This window comes from Ictidomys tridecemlineatus, chromosome 1, assembly GCF_052094955.1.
Source record: "Ictidomys tridecemlineatus isolate mIctTri1 chromosome 1, mIctTri1.hap1, whole genome shotgun sequence".
NCBI classification, from domain to species: Eukaryota; Metazoa; Chordata; class Mammalia; order Rodentia; family Sciuridae; genus Ictidomys; species Ictidomys tridecemlineatus.
This window is the reverse complement of record NC_135477.1, coordinates 28,972,355-28,988,428: the sequence shown is the minus strand read 5'-3', so window position 1 is coordinate 28,988,428 and position 16,074 is coordinate 28,972,355. Positions and strand designations below refer to the sequence as shown.

The 16,074-nt window shown below is 48.3% G+C and overlaps 1 protein-coding gene and 1 pseudogene across 1 annotated transcript; one reads left to right on the top strand and one right to left on the bottom strand.

Moving 5' to 3' along the window:
• Nucleotides 1-327: 327 nt before the first annotated feature.
• LOC144366909 (SUMO-conjugating enzyme UBC9-B pseudogene) lies at nucleotides 328-7,175 on the bottom strand (annotated as a pseudogene).
• Nucleotides 7,176-7,370: 195 nt separating this feature from the next.
• Marveld1 (MARVEL domain containing 1) lies at nucleotides 7,371-11,923 on the top strand. The gene is made up of 2 exons (XM_005335314.5): nucleotides 7,371-9,533; nucleotides 10,991-11,923. Exon 1 carries the CDS (start codon nucleotides 7,525-7,527, stop codon nucleotides 8,044-8,046), a length of 522 nt encoding a protein of 173 aa, XP_005335371.2. The 5' UTR covers nucleotides 7,371-7,524; the 3' UTR covers nucleotides 8,047-9,533; nucleotides 10,991-11,923.
• Nucleotides 11,924-16,074: the final 4,151 nt, after the last annotated feature.

The window sequence follows — 16,074 nt, the reverse complement described above, 5'->3', positions numbered from 1 at the left end:
TCTATTATACCCAATAACATACTAGCAAAACTTTTTATAACTGCCCAAATAATCTTGAGTCCTGAAGGTTTTGTTAGGTAGGAGTTTAGGATGTCAAGATGGTGGAAGGTACAGAAAAAGGTACCAGACGGAAGTTGAGTCATCATGTCCCTGTTTACTGGTAAGTCCCATTACCATAACAACTTGCACCACTGAGGGTTTATAGCTTAAGACAACTCCTGCCACAGGTTTGGTATTTTAAGGAGGTACCATAAAGTGGCCAATGGAATAAATGATGCAGGGTCTTCAATCAGGTCTGTACAAGGAGGGGAACACCTCACACATAGCTCAACGTATAAGACAAGAATCCCCCGACATTCTCTCCCTCCCCCATCCCCCACTCCCTCCCTCTCTCCCTTTCTGTCCCTGTCTTCTCTCCTCTGCTTTATAGAGTATTTTCTCCTCCAATAAATCTATGCTTTGTCTGTCATTTCTGTGTGCCACTTTTGCATTGCCACAGGTTTGCTGTCTACGAAGGTGCAAACTTCTTGCTTGAACCCTTTTCTCATATTCCACTCTGTTTTTACACAGTAAATCATGTAGGCCTCTGCTTGAGTGGGGTCTTGCATATTTGGTTTCATTTAGAAGTTCCCGTATTCCTAATACGATCTGCTTGATCGTGATGGCTGGCCTCCAGTCCTTGTCCTCTTCCAGGATGGATAGACACTCCATACCAGAAGGACACACATTCAGGTGAAATCGTGGTGGCTCAAATTTACATTTCGGTGGTGAGGATGGATGATCATCTTTGAAGAGCATCCACAGCTTGAACAAGCCTCCTTCCCACGAGTCCCCTTCTTTCCTGGGATGGCACATTCCCAGTTCATCAGGTTCATCGTGCTGTCTAGGTTCTTACTTGGGACAACCACAAGCAAAAGGGATGGTCCCTCCTCCAAGCTTTTTTCTCCCGGGCAAGTCTGCTGAGGGCGATCCCCGACATGTTCAAAGTCCCTGGGCAACCACATCCTGGTGCGTCCCATCAGTGGCTTCTTGGTGTGACCTGGACCATGGTGGCCTCAGGGTAGTGAGACTTCTTCCATGATGGTTCAGAGCTGACATGTTTTTGTTTTTTTATTTTGAGACAGGGTCTTGCTAAGTTGCAAACAAGGCAACTGCCTTGCCTTTTTGACATAGGTTGGAAGTCCTCAGTGTTGCTCCTGCTGTCCCACTGGTTAAAACTGAGTCATAAGCCCGCCCAGATTCACTGGAAGGGTACAAAGACCTAACATCTTGATGTGAGGAGAGCCAAAGAATTTTAAAACCACTACTGTGTAGAGCTAGGATTCAGGCCTACTTGCTTACCCACAGAATCGTCGTAAGGTATAGTAATGTGTAAGTTAGCTCAAGTACAAAAGTAGCCAGAGAGGATAGGTAAAGCTACCCTGTGCTCACAGAAATGAAGTCCAGCTCAGTGACCTACAGTAAATCATGGGTAACTGTCTGTCGTCCAACTCTTTGTGAAAGTTAATTTATTTGTGTTTGTGCATGTGTGTATGTGTATGTGTGGTACTGAGGATCAAACCCAGGGGTGCTGTACCACTGAGTTACATTCCTAGCCCTTTATGTGTGTGTGTGGGTGTGTGTGTGTATATATATATATTTATATTTATTTTCTTGTTCTGGGTATTGAACACAGGGGCAGTCAACCACTGAGCCACATCCCCAGCCCTATTTTGCATTTTATTTAGAGACAGGGTCTCACTGAATTGCTTAGCGCCTCGCCATTACTGAGACTGGCTTTCAACTCATGATCCTCCTATCTTAGCCTCCCGATCCACTGAGATTACAGGCATGTGCCACTCTGTATTTTTTTGAGACTAAGTCACAGAGGCTGACATCAAACTTGCAATCCTCCTGCCTCAGAGTCCCTGGGATTACAGGCAGGCATCACCACATCTGGTATCAGTTTGACCAAGCCACAGGTGCCCAGGTATTTGACCTAACATTATCCTTGGTGCTGTGATTTGAATATGATCATTCTCCTTCGAAGCTGATGTTGGAATCACCACTGGGCACCATGATGTGGTGTTGAGAGATGTCCTCTGCTTGGTGATCTGGTCGCTAAGTGGGTTTTCTGCCTGTCCCACGGAGTGAGCTCTCATCTAAAATTCGAGATTAGTTCCTGGGAGAGCGGGTTGTTATAAAGCAAGGGTGTCCCCATGTTGCACCTCTTTCACATGCATCTGCTCCACTTCTGTTTTTCTTCCATGAATTGAAGCAGGAAAAGGCCTTCACCAGATGTAGTCACTCAATCTTGGACGTCCCAGCCTCCAGAACTGTGAACCAAAATAAATCTCCTTCCTTTATAAATTACCCATTCTCAAGAGTTCTGTTATAGCAACAAAAAAATGGACTAAGATGGCAGATGTTGTTGGATGAGATGAACATATGAATTGGTAGCCTGAGTCAAGCAGATGGCCCTCCCCAGTGTGGGTGGGTCTCAGGCAATCTGCTGAAGTCCTGGTAGATCAAAAGGGATGCTCTGCCTATGAGCAGGGGTGACTTCTCTTGCCTGACTGCCTTCAGGCTAGGATGAGGGGTTTTTCCCATCTTCAGACTCAAAGGAACTTTGGTGGTTCCTGGGTCTAGAGACAGCCAACCTTTGGACAGTAACTATATACTATTGGCTCTCCTGGGGCTCCAGCTTGCCCACTGCAGATCTTGGGGCTTATTAGTCTCCATAATTGTGTGAGCTGATTTCTTATGACCTCTGTCTTTTCCTCCTTCTCCCCTTCCCTCTCCCTCCATCCTCTGGCTCGGTTTCTCTAGAGAACACTGATGAATACATCGTTCTTTTCACACTAGCTTCCTCTGTTCAGAACTTCTACTCCCCACAGATTTGCCTTATGCACTGGCTTTGGCTGCTTTAGCAAAACTAGTTCCTCTGGGGAACTAAATTCCAGGAAAAAGTTTCCAGGAAAAGGTTTAGCTAAATTCCAGGAAAAGGTTTCCAAAGGCCCAGCTTTGGTGGGAAGTGGAGTGGGGGACGTGGCAGCTGGGCCTTAGAGTATAAACCTGCCCATCTAGAACTGCTTCTCCAACAGGGGCCAAGCAGTGCAGGGAGGGAGAAGGCCACCATAGGGAGATGAGCCTGGCAAAGTGGTGCAGTTCCACCGAAGATTCCTGCTACTTCTTTTGGTCCCTGAATGCCATGCTCTTGGCTACTTGGGCTAAGGTTCTCTTGAATCTCTAGTGGCTTCTGTGACCCTTGATCTATTTGAATCATGGCAACAATGTTCCACTCTGTCTAGATTCAAGGGAGATTTCTTGGCAGCAGAAAAAGAAAATCAATGTTGGGAGAAAGTTCCATATCACATCTTTTTTTTTTTTTCCTACTACTGGGCATGGAACCCAAGGGTGCTCTACCATTGAGCTACATCCCCAGCCATTTTAAGTTTTTATTTGAGATAGGGTCTCACTAAATTGCCCAGATTGATCTCTAACTCGCAAATCTCCTGCCTCAGCTCTCAAATCACTGGGATTACAGGTGTGCCTCAACACCTGTCCAGGGAATGTTTATCTGGTAATTAAGTTTTAAGAGTCAAGGCAGGATTCTGCAGGTGCCGGTACCCATCTGCTTTATTGGTACATATTTTGCCTCTACTATTAGCTGACTTGTGGCAAGTACCAGCCTGGGGCCTGACACATAATAAGTATTAAACAAATGTGTGTTGAATCCATAAATGCAATACTTTTTACAGCAACCCAGAGACTAAAGACAGAACAGAATGTCACTCTGATTAGCAAGTGCTAATCATCAGATCTCAGGATGGGCAACACGCTCCTCCTTACTGTCAATTGCTTGCCTTCCTTTCTGGCCATATTAGAATCATTGCACCGGGGCTTTAGAGAATAAACTAAGCAATACTACATCTTGTCCCTTGAGCAGTCTGGGCTCTGCTTTTGCTTGCAAGGTTTCCTCAGCCTAGAACACCTGTCAGGGTCTGCGATTTCACCCCACTGACAAATAAGCTGGTCTGGTGCTATTTCATAGACATGAGACTCCTGACTCAGAGGCAAAACAATAAGAGCATCATAATTATGTCTTTTCCCCTTGTCCTCAGCCTTCACAAGGCAACATAGAGAGGCCCAGATGGACATCACACATGCATTGGGACTTGACTGAGAAGTACTGAATTTGGGGAACCTCCATAGCTTCCAACATCACCATTCCTGATGTAAACTCTTTGGGGGGAAGACATTCCCTCATCTCTCAAGGTTGCAAACACAACCCTAAGGAATGATTGAGCAGAAATCATGGCCTTGCATTCTTGGCATCCCCAGAACTAACAGATGGAACTCAAGACCCATGGGGATTGCCACTTTCAACAATGCTATCTCCCACAAGTACTTGCCTTACCTCCAATGACCTTATACTTGAAGAGTCCCCAGGCCTCCCCTTATAGTTCTCTCTCATTCCCTTTTGTATTCTCCTTATAATCCTCATCTATGTCATTTTTGTGTCCACAACAGTCCTTCTGATTCCAGCAAAGTACCAACACTTGCAGGCAGGCTAGTCAGTCCTCTTTGTTCCTGCATTCCACATCCAGGGGTCTGCATCTAGCAGGTGCTTAGACCAGATTTGTTAAGCTGGATGGAATCAAGATCCTTCTTCATGGTTATGCTTTTCCAGAGAGTCTGCTCCACTGCCTCTTGGAATGTTTTCAGGATTAGAAAGGCTAAAAATATCACCCTAAAGCCACTGCAGGGTTCTTCCTTGTAAGGAGCCGGATTTGACTCCTGAGGCTGAAAGTTTATGCCCACCAGGTGGCGCCCTGACTCGAACAGCTCCAGATGCCTTTTTTAGAAAGGTATTCCCTCTTCCCTCCTTTTTGGCCCCCTGTTCCTTTAGGTCGTTCTGCTCAGAGAAATCCAGCACCCAGATTCAGTTGCTATTTGCCCATCTGAGCCTCAGACTAGGTTAGGATGGGCGTTCAGAGAGCACTGAGGATGTCCTTCTTGTGGATGTTAAGGCATGCTGAGGGAGAAACCCTAAAATTGAGTTGGAAGACCTAGGTTTGAGTTCCAACCCTGCCACTTACAAGTCACGTTCCTTCGGGCAAATCACTAAACATTCTCTGGGTCTTTGTGAGAATAGCTGAGAAAACAGTGTGGGAAGTATGTAAAAGTACTTGGAATGTGGACATGGAATCAGCTCTACCTAAGCTCCTGCTTCAACTGTCACCCCCAACTCTGAACTTCTTCAGCTCCCTAAGTCCTGCTTTCCCCATCAGCAATTGAGAGCTAATAACAACCATTTTAAAGGGTTGGTGTAAGGATCAAATTGAACCATGAAAATAAAATGCTTGTCATGGTACCGAGCATATGCAGTAAACATTCAATTGATAAAAAATCACACATATATTCTGTATCCTCAGCCTCTTAAACAGGGCCCAGCACTGAATAAGTGTTTAATATCTACTAGTTGAGGCAAAAAATGAAACAGATAAGGAAAGGCACAAAGAGGTTAAGCAGCCCCCCCCCCACCTCCAGGTTCCTGCACTTGAGAATAATGAAGCAATGATACATAGCCAAGTAGTCTGACGCCGGGGTCTGTACCCTGAGCCACATCGCCATGCTGGCTTACATAGATATGGATGTTAAATGTCACCATTTGTTCATTTAAGATACGCATGCAGAGCTTTCTCACATTCCTACATGAGTAGGCTGAATCGGTAATGACAGGCATTAGCCCCCTGAGAAGCGATTCTTTTTCCCCTAGAAAGGATCCAGGCTGCTGGAAGAGGGAACTGCTCAACCAGGCCAGAGGGCATTGGATTCATCTCAGGACCAGGATATAAAGGACTAGTTCTGCAGTATAGGATCAGCTGGACGTCTGATGTAGGCATGGTTCCCAGGGTAAGAGGGGCCTTCTCAGTTTCACTGCTGTTCCTGCAGTCATTCAGCCATGGACTCCACGTGTATTTACTGGAGTCTCTCCTCTATGCCAGGACCAGGCAGAGATGAATAAGACATGATAACCAATGCTTATGATGTAGCAGACTCAATACTACGGTGGAGGGATGGTCCAAAAGGAGGTAGAAGAGCAAGTAATCAATAGCCTGGGAGGTTAAACCCAAAGCTGGCAGCATTTAACATGGGCATTGAAGGATAAGTAGGAGTTTTCCAAGTGAGCTCTGGGAATGAAGAGCATTCTAAGTTTGGGGAATAAGAGGGCTGGTGGGGTCAACATTCTAGGTGGGAGCATGGGTATGGGAAGGAAGAGAACTATCAGGAAGTTGGAAGTTGACTGGGGACAGATTGTGAAATGCTTCATAGAGAAGAGATACAACTCAATGCTGTGGTTAGTGTGGAAAGCAGTGTAATGAACAAGGTCTGTTTTAGAAAGTTGCTTAATAGCCCAAAGGTTGGTCTGAAGTGGGAGAGACCAGCAGTAATCACCAATGTCCTGGTGTGAACCCCTCCAGGCTTTGTTTTGCTATCAGTAAACTGAGAGAAATAGTTGTTTATATCTCTTGGAGTGTTTCCAGTTTTAAATGAAAACTCAGGTAAAACATTAGCACAGCAGTAACAATAACGCACAGCCTCATAGGGCCCCGTTACAGGCAGTTTGGAGGAGGAGTTACACACAAGGCCTGTGTTGTCTCTAGGACCTGAGTTTATGTCTGGGTAATGCTGGGTGGTATATTTTGATTCCAGACAAGGTGAGAAGATGGCCAAGGAGCGGTTGGATGAAAGGGAGCAGGGTTACATGCTTTGTGCTTTGCGGGTGGTGTGTAGTGGGGCATCTGGAGGAAGATGGTTCCCTTCTGTGAACTCTATGGAGAAACAGCCCGAGCCCAGCTTTGGACAGGACGACTTTGCAGTGGGCAGGGGTAGGATACGTTCAGGTAAGAATGTTGAGTTCCAACACGGCTCTTCGGTGCCTATGCAGGGCCAGGAGGTCTCAGTGGGGTCTACGACAGGAGAAAGGGTGAAAGTGGCCTACCCAGAGGCTGGGAGAATCTTGCTAAACAACCTTCCCTTTGGAGGCTGGGCCAGAGCCCCGAGGCAGAACGGATGGGGCGGCCCCAGATGTGGCGAACTTGGCCCAGTAGCGCGGGAGGGCAGGGCGGAAGGGCCGAGACGAGCTAGGGGGTGCCGGGCGCTCCGCCCTGTCCCGGGGATGCAGGAATCTGAGCCGGGAGACTGGCGCGGAGGGGAAAGGGGGGCGCCGGGGTGGAGAGCCGGACGGAAAGAGAGATGGCAGGAAGCCGGGAGGAGCGAGTGGGGGTGGAGACCATCGAAGGGAAGGGAAAAGGGCGGGTAGGAGGTGGAGAGAGGGAGAGAGAGAGGAGGGCTGGAGGGAGTAGACCCGGGAGGAAGGGTGGGGTAAAGAGGAGAAGCAGAGAGGAATAGGAGGGGAGCCAGGCGCGGAGGCCGCGGCGGGCGCAGCGGCCACCTCGGCTGGGCCACCCCTGCGAGCAAGGCGCCGCCATTCCGCTGCTCGGAGCGCCGCCGCAGCCGCCGCCGCGCCCGGGGGCCATGCTCCCGCCGCCCCCGCGCCAGCCGCCGCCCCAGGCGCGCGCTGCCCGCGGAGCGGTGAGCCTGCAGCGGCCTTTTTTGCGCGGCCCGCTAGGCGTGCTGCGGCTGCTGCAGCTGCTGGCCGGCGCCGCCTTCTGGATCACCATCGCCACCAGCAAGTACCAGGGCCCGGTGCACTTCGCGCTCTTCGTGTCTGTGCTCTTCTGGCTGCTGACCCTGGCCCTCTACTTCCTTACGCTCCTAGGCAAGCACGAGGTGGTCCCGGTGCTAGGCTCGCGCTGGCTGGTGGTCAACGTGGCTCACGATCTGCTGGCGGCCGCACTCTACGGCGCCGCAACGGGCATCATGATCGACCAGACGCAGCGCCACAGCTACTGCAACCTCAAAGATTACCCACTGCCCTGCGCATACCACGCCTTCCTGGCGGCCGCCGTCTGCGGCGGCCTCTGCCTGGGCCTCTACCTGCTCTCGGCGCTCTACGGCTGCTGCCGTCGCTACCAGGGCAAGCAGGAGGTGGTGTGAGGCTGCCCGCGCTCTCCGCGGCCGGGATTGGCGCGGGGGACCCTCCTGGGTCTTTCCTGCCGTCGCCGTCGCCGCCCAGCGCGGATGCACTCTGGCAACCTCCCTTGCCCTGCATTTCCACCGCCGCCCGCGCCCCGGACCCCAGACATGCAGTTCCAGTTCGACAGCAGCGCCGCAGCCCAGAGTCCGGAAAGCAGTGCCAGACGCGCCCTGGGACTCCAGGGACCAGCGCTGCGACACCAGGAGCGGATGCATACCCTCAAATGGGCCGCCCCGAGGCGAAACTTATATGTTCCTCGTCCCCTTCCCTGCGGAGAGCAAGACGTGGACAGGCGCCGCGTAGATCCGGGGGAGGCTCCTAAATTGGAACCAGTCTTTGGGCTGCACCACTGCCCCCTTCCTCCCGCCCAGTGGTCGGAAGAGCACCCCCTTCCCAAGCCCTTCTTTTAGCCTTGGGTGTTGCAAAAGGCATGCTGGCAGCGCGGGTGGAGCTGGGGACAGGCCTCAGCTGGTCCAGAGACGAGTTTGGTTTTCGTTTGGGATTGTGCGGGAATCTGCCCCAGCCCCTCCCTGCCCACCCCTCGGTGCTTCTATGTCCTGGGGCCAGTCTGAAGAGGCAGGGATGGATAGGAAAGGCCAGTGGACTGTACCTTTACACCTCTGAAGCTTCTCTCGGCTCTGCCTTCTCCTCTTTTGTGCTCCGGATTCAAGCAGGCCAGGCCCCACTAACCTCCTTGGCCTCGCAGTGACACAATTCTCCTGAGGCTTCTGCTCAGCCCACTGCTCAATGTTTGCATTATGGATCCCACCAGACCATCAGGAAGGTTAGAGTGAGGCCCACCCCTGCTTTTTACAGGTTGAGACCCAGAGCCAGCTCTTAGGAACAGCCAATTTAATATTAGAATCTGGTCTCCTCACAGGCGGCCCAGCGCTGAAGCAGTAGGTGTCCCGGGAAGCCTGGATCAGGAGCTACCTCTTAAAGAGGGTTTTGAGGTCAAATGGGTTTGTTAGAGGTGTCCTCTCCCCTTGTTGGAGTTTTACAATGTTTATTAACTTGTAGCAACGACTCTGAGAAGTCCCCTAGCACAAGGAGCCCCAGTACAGGAATTTAGTTTACTGTATTAACTACTTCTGGGCTTGGGCCAGCATTGTCACCTTAAGGTTCCAGACAGTCCTGTGCTGACCCAATTCTCATTTATTTCCATGGAAGATTTAGGAAGCCCCCTCCAGAGAATTTTGTTGGCAGGAGGATGTCCAGGGCAGTGAGGAAGGAGTTAGCTGCCTCTGGCCAGCCAGAAACATGGGCACTGGTAAACTTGAACATTCCTTTACATTGTTGGAAAAATGAAGCCAAGGCTCTCCAGATGGTTTCCCAGTCAAAAGGACCATCACCTGTAAGATCCTGGCATTGACTCAGCAGCTGGCAGGGTGGGCCCTGCTCACTGAAGAGAAGAAGTATCTCTGGAGCAGGGCAAACAGCTGGACAGGTAAGGTAGTTCTTGGTTTTCTGGAAGGGGTCATAGGGCTTTAAATAAAAAGCATAGAACTTTCTCCTTTTCCAAATGTTAAAGGGTTTTTATTCAGAGCAAGTTGGAGGAGTGACAGTGATAACCACACAATGTCCATAGAGTTAGGTAAATTTGAACTTTTTATTAAATTCTTCAAAGGTCCGCTCTTTGAAAAAGTTCAGCCTCCCCTGGATCAGAAACCAGAATAGGGTAGGCCATGGACTGGGAATGGAATCCAGGGCCTCAGGCATGCCAGACAAGCACTCCACCAGTGAGCTATATCACCTTCCCCAGTGAGCTGTTCTTAAAACTTAGGCATAGAGGTTTCTTTGCTGTGGTTAGGAAGGTAGTGGTTCAGATGGGGGTGTAAGTTTTACATATCACCTAATGTAGCCCTACTGTGTGGCTGGCACTGCTTGGGGTATTTTACATGTATTCATGTATTCTCTTAGTAATACTATTGAAGTAGGTGCTAATATTCTTCTCTCTCTCTCTCTCTTTTTTTTTGGCATTAGGGGTTGAACCCCAGGATGCTTAACCACTGAGCCACATCCCTAGCCCTTTTTATTTTTTATTTTGGGACAGGGTCTTGCTAAATTGCTTAGGGCTTTGCTAAGTTGCTGAGGCTTAGGGCTTTGCTAAGTTGCTGAGGCTGGCCTCGAGTTTATGATCCTTCTGCCTCAGCCTCCTGAGTGGCTGGGATTATAGGCTGTGCACCATGCCCAGCCCTTCTCATTTTTGTATGAGGAACAAGAGCCCCAGAGAGGTTAAATAAGGTTTCCAAGATCTTCTCCCTGATCAGTGATGGAGCATACATTGGAACCTTGGCACTCTGGCCTCTTTAGCCATGCTATACTATACTAAGTAGCACCATTACATACTAAGTTTGATACTGTCAGTGTGGTTGTTTATTTACTTACTGGTAGTGGGGGTTGAAACCAGGGCCTTGCACATGCTTAGCATTTCTTTATTTTTTTCTGGGGTTGGGGATGTGGCTTAGTGGTAGACCATGGATGGGCTTAGCATGAATGAGGCCCCTAGGTTCAATCTCCAGCATCAAAAGATTCCTTTTTTTCCTAAGTTGTAGTAAAATATTCATTACATGAAATTTACCATTTGAACCAATTTTAAGTGTACAGTTTAGTGGGTGGCATTTAGTACATTCACATTATTGTACAGCCATCCCCACCATCCATCACCATGACTTTTTTCATCTTGCAAAACTGAAAATCTTCATACCCATTACAATTGTGGTTATTTTGTTGTTGTTTTTCTCTCTGGGAAATCCCAGAACACTGAGCCCTATGGGTCTGGGGTATTTAATATTTTAATGGGTTGAGTCTCATGGAAGGGTAACTGTTCCAGAGCCTGGAGTGGGTGCTGCTAGGTTGTCTGGAATACCTCGGAAGCCCAGTGACTTTCTTCTTTTGCTGCAGGTTTCCATGTTGCTGAGGCTGGTGGAGATTGCCAGAGCCGGTCAGGCTGACCTCTCCTAAGCCTGCTGCGATGGTTGGCAGGGCCATGCTGGCCCTGACTGGCAGATGGATTCAGAGTCTTCACTACGGAAGGGCCAGGTGGGAGAGGGAATGGCCTCTGCCCAGCAGTTGCTTTCCCACCCTCCAGTGGAAGAGCCGGGATGGTGAAGATTTATTTGTGCCTTAACCCAAGATAATTCCTGATTCTCCTTGTGCCATGATTTGGGCACAAGATTCCAGGCACTTGGAACTGAGCTCTGTACCCTGTACCCTAAAGAGTGGGATTTAGTTCCACCTTCAATTCTTTCTGCTTTGGCATTTTTTTAAGATCATCATCTAAGCTGAATGCTAAGCTCAGGTCCAGCTCCCTCAGGATCTCCTTCTCGGGGGCCCCCAGCCCTGGTGCCCTGCCTGTCGCCAGGTGTCCTCACTCAGGAGCAGACATCTTGGCCTTCATGGTGCCTTGTCCACCCAGATGTGCCTATAACATTCCAGATGTGGCATGTGCCTTTCTACTTGGCTTCTAGTGGCTCTGTGGTCCCTGTGAGATGTGAGAAGGATCTACAGGACTACTGCCACATCTACCCTCCCATCTCCACAGCCTTAGTTATGGCCACCTGATTTTGCCCAGAATTTTGGATACTGAAGGTAGTAGCATAGGCCTCCCTCTTTGATTCTAAGACTCCAGAACCAGCCCAAGACCTTCCTGGCAGCTCACAGCCCAAAAGTCTGGGGGCACTTGTGGACTTGAGAGATGATTTCCACAGTGTTCTAAGAGAGAGAGAGTGGGTTTGGGAGGAGTGAAGGGGGTAAGAGAGGGGACCTGTGTGCCTCATTCAGTAGTTTAGCGGTGGTTACCAATATGCTTTTCTTAATAAAGTTTGTTTTGTCTGATCTTGGCATCTGTGTCTTCTGTCTTGTGTAATCTTCAGTAACCCTTGGTGTCTGGTCCTCCAAGCCTCCCTCCAGGTCCTCATGCCACATTGCCCTTCGGCTGCCTCCTCTCTGCCTCCCTGCCTTCCCCTTTCCTCTGGGAAGGAAGGGAAACCTAGTTCACAGATATTCCATGCCGTTCAGAACAGGGCACAGGGGTTGCCTGAGGGCAGGAACCAGAGGGAAGAAAACTGTGTTCGTTTCTGGCTGAGGCTGGAGGGAATTCCAAAGGTTCCTGGCTCAGCTCTCAGTGTATCTGTTTGCAAGCTCCATCGCCTGTCATGCCAGGCGCAGAATAAATGTTCCAGTCTAACCCCATCATCTTGGTGGGGTGGGGGGACAAAGTTCAGGGTGTGGTGGCAACTCCTCACAGCTGATCTGGAGTACAGCTGGAGTTTACTGGAGCACAAGCTCTGGTTTTTGTCCTGTAGACCACTATGCCTAACATGTGCCTGATTCCCCAGAAAATTTTCTATCCAGCCAGTTGTTGACTGCTAACCAAGATGCCTTGGGAAGGGCGCAAAGGCAGAGGTAAGAGGCTTCCTGACCTGCTCCTCCTTATGTCCTGAGCATGTTGTCTGCAGCCAAGAAATAGGATGCTATTGGCAGATCTCAAAACTTGCTGGGAATAGCTCCAAGTTCACAATGGAGCAGCTGACAGATCCACTGCTGTGTGTGCTCCACACCCACTCTTCCAAAGAACCCTCTTCAACATGAATGTGTGTGTGTGCCTCATTCAGTAGTTTAGCGGACTTTATCTGGATGCATATTTTTTAAAAAAGTGGCACAGTTTTATGCAAAACCTGATAAGTCCTCTGCTTGTCTTGACTTCACTTGCCGGGGTATTTTGTAATTGAAAAGTGCTTTTACCTGCATTGCCTTATTTGACCTTCCCAATAGTCTTAAGAGGTTGGTGTTGTTACTCAGCCCTCAACAAAGGAAATGGAGCTCTAGAGAAGGAAAAGAGTTTCTATCCAGAGTCACATACCTGGCTAGAAACAGGACGTGGCTGTAAGAGGTTCTCTTAAACCCCGTAGTCCTTGGCAGGCTCTGAAATTTAGGTGAAATTTGGTTTTTCCGCTTGGTCACCAAATGTTTAGGAATGGTATAATCTGATTTTTTTTTTGGTTTGTTTATTTAATATTTATGTGCAGGAGGTACTTTGAAATAAGACACTGCTTCTTAGGGACATCATGAGCTCCTCTGAGTTCTAGAAATCCCAAGGGTTTCCTCATTTTTGTCTATTACTTTTCCTGTTTTATTTATTTTTTATTTGGGGAGGGGGTTGGGTGGGGATTGGGTGGCTGATGGTAAGGCAAATTAATAAACTAACATGTACAGGCTTAAAGGAAAGAACAGGTATATGAGAGGTCTGGTTAGCATGATTTATTTATATATTATTTTGTTACAATAGTTATTTGTAAAATAAAATAGTAATATACAGGATGTTCATTAAAATATAATAGCAATATATATCCATTAAATATGTAAACAGAAATACACAAAGTAAAAAGAGAATTCATTCAACCATCCTAATGTCATGTCATAGAGATATAATCCTTAACCCACTTCTCCTTTTTCCTCCTCTCCTCCTCCTCTTTCTCCTCTTCTTCCTCTTTCTTTGAACTGGGGATTGAACACATGGGCACTTTTATCTCTGAGCTATATCCCCAGCCCTTTTTGTTTTCTATTTTGAGATAGGGTCTTGCTAAGTTGCTGAGCTGGCTTCAAACTTGTGATCCTCCTACCTTAACCTGGGATTATAGGCTTGCACCATCATGCCTGGCCTCCATTTTTTTTTTTTAATAACTAACCAGGCATATAAGGATGCATATACACTTTCAAACTCTTCTACAATTTGTAGAGTTTTGTTTGTTTTTGTTTTGGTGGTACTAGGGATTGAACCCAGGGGCACTCTACAACTGAGCCACATCCCCAGCCATTTTTTATTTTGAGACAAGGTCCTGCTAAATTGCCCAGGCTGCAAGTTAAAATGTACCCAAACACTTCATTTTAAAGTAGTGTGAGTATTTGCAACACTGTATTTTGAGCCAAGGCAGGAAGGAAAGACTATAAAAAAAGTGATACCATTATAAATCTAAATTACAGCATCTCTTCTTTTCCCACTTCACAACAAAATTAGATAGTCCCCCTCAGGTTTAATCAGTGCCCTGTGCAGAAAGCAGCTCTCTAGTTCTCTGGAGATGGTTCCTCTGCCAGATGTGAGGAGGGTCTGCAGACAGCCCCTGCACCCAGCCCCTCTTCCTCTCCAGGCCCTGTGCCATGTATATGACCACCTGAACTTTTGGATACTGAGCCCTTCACTTTTCGCAATCCTGACTATTTACTATGTGCTCTCTCGCTCTCGCTCTCTCTCTCTCTCTCTCTCTCTCTCTCTCTCTCCTAGACAGTTGGCAGACTGACTCAGATTCTTCCATGAGCTCAGCCTGTGACGGCAGAGGTGAGCCTGATCTCTTGTTAGTTGTCTGGTCTGAGGCAAATGACAAAATCTCTTTGCGTCTTGGCCTCGTCACTTAGCAAATGAGGGTACTATTTGTGACAGCCTCCTTCGGCTGTGGAAAGGGCACAGTGAGATGATGTCTGCAGAGCAGCGTGCCTGGTCACTCAGTGAGCAGAGTTCAGCTCTCAGCCGTGTACCAACGGCCTTGGGAGGATTCCTGAGTAACTGATAAGAACTGCTGAGCCCAGTCGCCCCGTAGTCATAGGTAACGATCAGAAATGTGAGTTCCCTTTGTCCCACTTCACCAGGCTCTCTCCCCAACCTGGGGAACGACAGTCTCAACACCCATAAATGGAGGCCTCATTCTCATCGGTGGCGTCTGCTCTGCCTTCTTGTGCCCTACTTACTTTCCTGTTGTGTTGAAATGATTGTTCTGTACCTTTTACTCTCCAGAATCTGTCGTCCCTCTCTACCCTGCTTTCCTTCCCTTTGGTGTCCCCTACCTATCTCTGGGCTCCAAGCACTGCCCTCTTCTGCCTTCCTTTCAGCCAGGAAAGAGGACTCTTTCCATTGAGTTTCTGGGGTTCCAGTTTATCTGGAGAGGTGAACTGGCCTCAGGTCAGCAGTGGAAATCTCGCAAACCCCCCTCCTTGTGTGTTTGCAAGGTCTCCCATGATTGCATTCAAACCAAATTTAATCTAGGTAAAGGAAGCGTTTCCCGGGAACCGAGCTTCCCTAGCTGGTGAGTTTCTGGACATCTCACAACAAGGCTTTCCTCACTTCTCTGGTAACCTTGGTTGTATTTATCAGCTTGTCCCGGTCTCCTCCCAGCCATCTCTAGGAATTAATGAACTTGGCTAGGTTTGCTTATTTCTAGGCTAAATGAATGAACTACCTCAGAGATCTCAACATAGAGTGTGCAGATTTGTCTTGACGTGACAGCAGCCATCTTGAGTCATAATTGCATGACTGCCCCTGGGTAACCAGAGCTGGGATTCCCTACAAACCAGAGACAAAACCACTGGAGTCACATGTGGGGTTTTACAGTCACACCTGATTGCAGAGATGCGCCTGACTCTTTGATATTATCTAAAGATACACCAGGTACATTCCAGCCAGGATGAAGTCACTTTTGTCCTAACCCATAAATATTCATCCTTTTCTGGTGCATATTGAGGGGATCAACTGGTCTGGCTGCCACCAGGGCTGCACTTCTGTCAGTTCATCCCCCAGTAAATTGCACTGTATGCAATCCTGGGTCTGTCTGCCTCTCGATATTTTTCTTTTCTTTCTTTTACTTTTTAATTTTTTCTTGATAGTGGGGATTGAATCCAGGGTGCCTGACCACTGAGCCACGTCCCCAGCACTTTTGATTTTTTTGAGACAAGGTCTTGCTAAGATGCTTATCGCCTCACTAAGTTGTTGAGGCTGGCCTCAAAGTTGTGATCCTCCTGCCTTAACCTCCAGAGTTCCTGGGATTATAGGCATGCTCCACCATGCCTGATTGCTTCTCTTTCTTGGGTCTCATGTCACTTTGGGGCTGGAAATCATACACTAGGACTAAGATGTCCTGCAGTAGTGTGCCAGAAGACTAAAACGAAGAAGTATTTTTGTAGTGACAATGACAATGTAGTGACATGACAATGATGAT

Bases quoted from the DNA above. Each gene is read 5' to 3' on its own strand.
- Marveld1 (XM_005335314.5), top strand. From the start codon at position 7,525: ATGCTCCCGCCGCCCCCGCGCCAGCCGCCGCCCCAGGCGCGCGCTGCC.